Below are 6,852 nucleotides of genomic sequence, written 5' to 3'. Positions count from 1 at the left end.
CCTCCCAGCTGCTTGGGGGAAGGGAGGTCTAAGCAGGCCTGGGGGGCCCTCCAGAGCCAGAAGGGGGACAAGGCGCTATCCATCCTCTCTTGCATATCCTGGAGGCCTGTCAGCAGCTGGGGCCCATCTTCTAAAGCTTGACTTCTTCTGACCCGCCTCCCACACCCCTTGCTGCTTTCACAACAAAGAAAGAATGTGGGGGTGGTGGCGCTGGGGGTGGAGGGTGCCTGGAACAAGGGCTGCGTTGGGCCTCCCCACAGCTGGAGATTTGGCCATGCCCTGACACAGCCCAGACTGCTTGGAGATGGACTTGGGATGTATGTCTGTTTAATAGCTCTCGCTGGGGGTTGGAGCCCAGGGTTTCTACCTTGGGTTCAGATTTGTCCAGTGTCACGCACGCCCCTCCCCCTCCCTGGCTACATCTGTTCCACCGGGCACCACAGCTGTGCCCTCCTTGTCTTCTGAGACATCCTGGCTATGTCCTCCTTGCCTTCTTCTGAGACACCCTGCTGGTCTGTCTCATGCAGCACTTTGGGTTGCTTAACTCCAGCAACTTGGAGAATTCTGGGCAAACTATTGCTCCAGATCTCCAGGTAGGTTCAGAGGGCCTAACGGAGTTCTGAGAGTCACTTTGGTTCTCTTGCGTCCCAGTGGATAGATTAGGCGGTGGGAACAACACCCAGGTCTCCGGCACTCCCCTAAGACGGCCACTGCTGCTCCCCCCCCCCCCCATCATTCCCCAGATCCTTCTTTCTATTGCCAGCTCCTCCCCTCGACGGCGGGGAAGGGGGCGTCAGGGGGCGGGGCGCCGTGCAGGCGGAGAGGAGGGGGCGTCGGGGGCGTGGCTTGGCTGCGGCGGCGGCGCGCTCGAGGGCTTGGATGTACGGGGCGCGCGCGGCTCCAGCTCCGGACGCCTCGGGCTCGGGCTGTAGCTGCTGCGGCGGCCCCCGCGCTCCGGTCCGCGCGCCCGCTCGCCGTGTGCCTTGAACCTCGCTGCTCGTCTGCAGCCCGCCAGGATGGGAGCCCGCCCGCTGACTCTGCTCAGAGCCCTGCTTCTGCCGCTGCTGGCCGGTGAGTCCCCCGAGAACCGGGAGGATCCGAGCTGTGCTTTGAGAAGCGCGGGAGTCCCGGGGGCTGGAAGGGCCCTGGAGAGGTGGGCTGGGCAGTTGGGGAGGTGGAGAGGCTCGCTAGGGGCTCGAGGATCCTGGGTTGGCGACGCCCCCTACGCGGTGGCGACACGGTGCACTGGGGCGCGGGGACGCGTTTGCTGTGAGTTCTCTCCGCCCGATCCGAGAGTTTGCTCGAGCGTTGCCCGGAGTCGCTGGCTCCCAAGCTCTGCTAAGATCTCCCTTTTGGAGAAGCAGTGCCCTCCCATCCCGTGAAAAGGTGCGGACGCGGACACCCAGGAATGCCCCGGGCCTTGGAGCCCAGATGAGGGGGATAGGCCTGGCTCCCGATCCCGTCCGAGCTGACATGGGGCGCGCCTGGCGCGGAGCTTTGTTACCTATGCCGGCCCGACGCGCCCGGGTCCCTCCCTGCAAGTTCCGGGGCAAAGCTGGAACCCCAGATGGCCCTGCGGGTGAGGGCAGGTTAGACTGAGAAGTGCCTAATCTTCTCCTCCAACTAGGCCTTGAGCCTACTCGGTGCCAGGGTCGTATCCCTGGAGCGGAGGGTCCCAGGCTGTAGTGGTGACTAATGAGTGAAGGCCGCTGCCAAAATCGGGCATGGCCGGCTTGCCAAGGTGCGGACGGGCTTTGCTTTGCTGTTTCCTGGATTTCCATCCTGTCCGTGTGTCCGTGTTCTCGGAGGAAAGGATTGTCTCTCTTCCTAAGGGCAGAAAGGCAAAGAGAGAGATAGAACGAGAGAGAGAGAGAGAGAGAGAGAGAGAGAGAGAGAGAGAGAGAGAGAGAGCGCCCAACTCTGGCTTTTCGTGAAGGGTCTCTCTACTTTGGTGAGGGTGTGGCCCCCCCGCCCCCCCCCCCCATCTCCAGGGCAAACAAGGGGCACCCTGTCCCGCAGACTTTTATTTCCTGGCTGATCACACCTGAGAGTCGGTCACAACTAAGGTGTTGTAAGTGACTTAACCGGAAATCGCCAAGCCACCCATATACCCAGTCTGCTGGTCCAAATGACTCCCTCCTTACCTTCCAAGACAAAACTACCAGTGGTGGTCTGCGGAAACAGCCCTCCTTGGGGAGACAGTCTGCGGGGGTGGGGGTGGGGGTGTCTTAGTCCTTAACCTAAAAAGAACTTACTTAGCCTTCTCTTTAATGAGTTCTAGCCGGGAGGGCAGGGGCAGGGAATTGTATACTGTCATCTTCCTGACCAGCTGTTGAGGGTTTAGGGACCAGAGAATGAAAGTCTTTCCCACCCCCAGTTATAAAGAGGTAGGCATAGCCTAAAAACCAACCCTGGGGTCTCTTAAGCTGGTGTTCCTAAGTTGTCCTGTGTTCCTTATGTGTGGGGTAGTCATTGCTCATGGCAAAGTCCTGCATCTGCTCCCAGAGGAAGTATGTAAGGTTTTGTTGTTGTTGTTGTTGTTGTTTTGTTTTTTAACACAGCCAGGATGAAGGCCCAACCATATGGGCAGGCAGCCCCAGCTCACAGGCCTCCTCGGCTGGCTGCTGGGTTTTGGTGTGTGTGGCTCTGCTAGATGTAGCTGTATTTGCTGCTGCGGTTTAGCTTTCTGAAGTCAAAGGCAAGTTCTGGTGGAGATGGCCCTTGCTCAACCACGCTACATTGCCAATTTCTTCTCTGAGGACTCTTGATGTTCGAGATGTGAACTCTAGTGGTGGGTGTTCTGGGAGGGTGTGTGTGTGGGGGGGGTTGGATAGGAGGGGTTTGGGGGGTATCTCCACAAAGAAACATTTTAATGAGAGCCTTAAATCAGTTCCACCAAATGTGCCTTCGTGTGAAACCTATCCGTGTGCTGTAAACGATTTCAGCGGAGGCGCCTGCTCTGCTGGTGAGATCCAGGGACTCTACCTACCCCAGATGCATGTCTTCAGGGGACAAGGAGGTTTTAATAGATCGAAGCACATTTCCCCATCGTGTTGTTTAACTGTGTCATTAACTGAAGCTGTAGGGAGACCTCACTGTTAAGGAGGCTGGGGCTAGGGACCTAGCCTGCCCAGGTTTGTAGACTCGGCCATTTTTGAAGTTTGGGTAATTATGCTGTAAATACCCAAGTTATGGTCCAAACCTTGAGATCCCTGGTGTGATAAATACGGTGGGGGAGGAAGAGAAGGCTTAAAGTTGAGAACCCAGACACCCCCACCCCCACCCCCTTTTAGACAGGGTCTTATTACATGCTCCAGGCTGGCCCTAGGCTTATGGTGCAGCCCTCCTTGGCCTAGAACTCATGATTCTCCTACCTCAGCCTCCAGAGAGCTGGGATTAGAGGATAGTAGGACCACACCTGGCCAAAACCTGGGATTTTTGTTCTTGTCGTTAGATTATTTTTTACATTTATTGGTGTGTGTGCTGAAGTTCGAGTGTGCGAGTGCCTACGTGTGCCACAGTGCACTTGTGGCGGTCAGAAGGCGACTGACTGATCAACTGAGAGAGATCCAGTCTCTGCTTTCATTGTGGTGGTCCCAGGGATGTTAACCGGTTGTCATGCGTGGTGGCAGGTGCCTTTACCTGCTGAGCCATCTTAGAACCGGCTCTCTGGTCATGTGTGTTTTCTGCCCGCTCCCGTTTCCCACCCTTTTTCCTTGGGTCTCCAGGCTTTTGCATCTCTGTGGAGGCTGAATCCTCACTTTCTGAACACTGTAGTGAGGGTTGGGTTCCTCTACACCCTGAAGCCTGTAATTCAGGCCTGGTACACAGGGGCGAGGGCACCTTCACAGAGGGTGTGGTCAGAGCAGCAGGGACAATTGACAATTCAGGCTGTGGACCTGTCTGTCTATCTGTCTGTCTGTCTGTCTGTCTATCTATCTATCATCTATCAGCCTGAGAGTCCATTCATCCATCCATCCAGTTTCTCAGAGTAGCCTACACTAGCCTTGACCTTGCTATGCAGTCAAGGATGGCCTTGAACTTCTGATCCTCCTGCCTGTTCTTCCCTAGTGCCACAATTACAGGTGTGCCAATTTTATGCAGTACTGGGGTTCAAATCCAGGGCTCCCAGCATACTCGGCAAGCAGTCTAACTGAGCTACCATGGACTCTCTCATTTTGAATTTACCATCTGTGTTTTTGCCCCAGTTGGAGTTCCAGTGTAGAATTCCTTTAATGTGGAACCTTATTTAGAGCGGGTCCTTACCCAGGGCAATTAGAAGAGGGAAGGGAAGGGAAAGGTAACTCAGTAGCAGAGTTAAGCCTTTCCTTGCATCGTGGGATGGGGGTGGGGGTGGGGGTGGGGGTGGGGTGTCTGTGTCTCCAGCCTCTCTGGGGTTCAGTTGCTTGTTATTCCTCTGGTGACCTGCACTGTCATGGTAGAGTCAAGGGGACAGACATTGTTCCCTGGTGGGCTTTTCTGATTTTTGATGTGTTTCTGGTCTTGTAGAGTTCTGGGCACGGACAGTTGTTTCCGACTGCGGGAGCTGTCTTGTCCCAAGAGGCTATGGATGAAGAATTAAGGTGGAGAATGTGTGTGGACCTAGGCAGTTCTGTAGCTTTACCACTCAGAGCCCTGTCTATACAGTGACATACTATACAGATGTCTATACTACCATCTCTGAGCGAGTAAGTCAGAATCACAAACTGGCTTTCTTGGAGTTCCAGACTGACTTCTAAGTCCTGATCTGCCTCTCCAAATCTCTTAAGTGCTGGGAGTCCAAGCATGCTCTGCTGTGGTGAGGTCCCCAGAGCTCTACAGGTCCTGTGGGGACATTCTGCGTAGATAATAGAAACTTAAGGCCAGTCAGTGTCAGTGGGTCGAGACTTGTGTAAGAGGTGAAGATTTTAAGACATACACTAAGTAACTTTGTTCTTGTGGACATTTCTTGGAATGATTCACACATTATTACTTTGTTATTATTTATTGTATGGGTAGATGAATTTGTGGAGGTCAGAGGGTAATTTTCGGGTGTTGGTTCTCTTCCATGTGGCCCCCGGGGTCACAGGCCTCAGGTCATCTGGATCGGTGGTAGGTGTCTTCACCCACTGGGCCATCTTTGATTCCCCTGATATGTGAATTTAAAGGTTATGGTATTTTGGGTTTGATTTGAGTTTGATTTTGTTAAGAAACTTGCCTGCTGATGTGTGCATACTCTGGGAGGTGTGTAGCATTAAATAATGTGAGGTTTAGTTCTTTTTTAGAGCCAGTGCTTTTCCTGAAGAAATTGATTTTTTTAATTATTATTATTTTTTAATCAAGGAAAACTGTTGAAGAGCAAGTCTCCGGGACCTGCTTGGTCCATACAGGAAGGCTTTGCTCCTCCGGCCGTAGCTCAGCTTTCGTATTGGGAGTTGGGGCATTGCATGAGTGTGAACTTAAGCCAGCACAGCTTCCGTGAGCCTTGTAAGGGTTGGAGGCTGGCTAGTTAGAGCTCTTACACTGGAGCCAAGAGCAGTTTAGGACCAGGGACTCAGGCTTTGGTGTTTTCCTGATGGGAGAAACGGGGTTAAACCGGGTTGGGTATCCTTGGCCTGTGTCCCTCAACTGCCTCTGCTTTCCCTAACCTCAGTAGCCGCCCCTCTGCCGCTGTGCCCAGGCACCCTGCCTCCGGCTAGAGCCATGTGGCTGGCTCAGAGGCTGGGCTGCGGTTGCTGGTTCAGGCCCTCACTTGCCCCGGAGGTGCTGCCCACCCTGCTCCCGCGTTCTTCTCTGGCACCCATCTGCTTAGCAGGGAAGCCCTACCATTATGGCCTGCTGGGTTAGCCTTCCATCCTGGGGTTCTCCAACTTCACTGCCAAGTGTGCAGTCGCCCCTGCCGAGCCCCCTGATGCTTCCTTCGGTGGGGTTGGCACTGCTGCTGCTGCCGCTGCTGCTGCCACAGCTAATCAGTGGTTTGAGGAAGCTCTCTGAATGTGTCACTTTTTCCATTCTCTCGTCTTCTCCATGCTTAGGCCATTTCCCTCTCAGGAATGCCATACAAACAGCACCGGGGTAGGAAGGGCCCTCCAGAGGGCAGCACGCTGGCCCCTTCCCTTTGGCTTGCCACACTCCTGTCTCTCTGCCTGCCTGAGACATGCCTTGGGCAGAACGCACAGGAGAGTGTCCTACAGGAGAGCCCTTGCTCATCCTCTGGCACACTTAGGCCAGGAGTTAGCAGAGTATATGTGACCTTGCTTATAAGTGTGCAAGGGACTTATGAAAACAGGGTCTCAAATTGTGAGGCAGGCAGAGGTGACTGGCTCTCTCGAGAACATTGGGTGGAGAGTAAAGCAAGAATGGGGGAAGCAGGTGACTCAAGGCTATTCATTTACATTTGTTTCCTGGGCAGTCGTTCAGACCTGTCAATCAGAATCATGGGGAGGGACAGGAAAGGCTCCCTCCAGCCCCCTTTATTAAATTATATTGTAATTTTTGAATGGCCTATCCAGATTTCAAAGGGAAATTGCAGTTATAAAGAGCTTGTTAGAAAACTCTTATATTGAGTAGCAGGAAGGAATCTTTTGTGTATTTTATTTTACTTCTGAGACAGGGTATGGCTAATAGGCCCAGCAAGCCTCAAGCTTACCAAGTAGCTCAGGCTGGCCTCCGACTCGGCTCTCCTGCCTGAGCCTCCTGAGTGTCAGGATTGTAGGCGTGCACCATGATGCCTGGCTGGGAAGGAAGATTTGTCAGTTTGAAATGGAGGGGAGTAGTGTCAAAAAAGAGGGTGCTTGTCTGAATTGAGGGGCCTGGGGAGAGCCTGTTGACAGCTTCTTAGTGTCTTCTAAGGGTGGAGGTATCTTAGGACCC

General features: G+C 53.9%; 1 protein-coding gene across 4 annotated transcripts in view; it reads left to right on the top strand.

Moving 5' to 3' along the window:
• The first annotated feature begins 289 nt into the window (after positions 1 to 289).
• Positions 290 to 6,852, top strand: part of Ptk7 (PTK7 protein tyrosine kinase 7) — a 65,599-nt gene continuing 59,036 nt past the window's right edge. Inside the window, exon 1 of one of the 4 annotated variants that reach the window (XM_006524924.2) lies at positions 290 to 317. In XM_006524924.2, the coding sequence (XP_006524987.1) occupies positions 305 to 317 (13 nt within the window). In that variant the 5' untranslated portion in view covers positions 290 to 304. Of the gene's footprint in view, positions 318 to 834; positions 1,072 to 1,300; positions 1,387 to 1,491; positions 1,580 to 6,852 lie in introns of those variants that run through there. The other 3 variants (NM_175168.4, XM_017317638.1, XM_006524922.2) reach the window with 3 other exon arrangements.

This window comes from Mus musculus, chromosome 17 (assembly GCF_000001635.26).
Source record: "Mus musculus strain C57BL/6J chromosome 17, GRCm38.p6 C57BL/6J".
Lineage (NCBI taxonomy): Eukaryota > Metazoa > Chordata > Mammalia > Rodentia > Muridae > Mus > Mus musculus.
The sequence above is the reverse complement of the archived record's forward strand: the minus strand, read 5'-3'. Positions and strand labels throughout refer to the sequence as shown.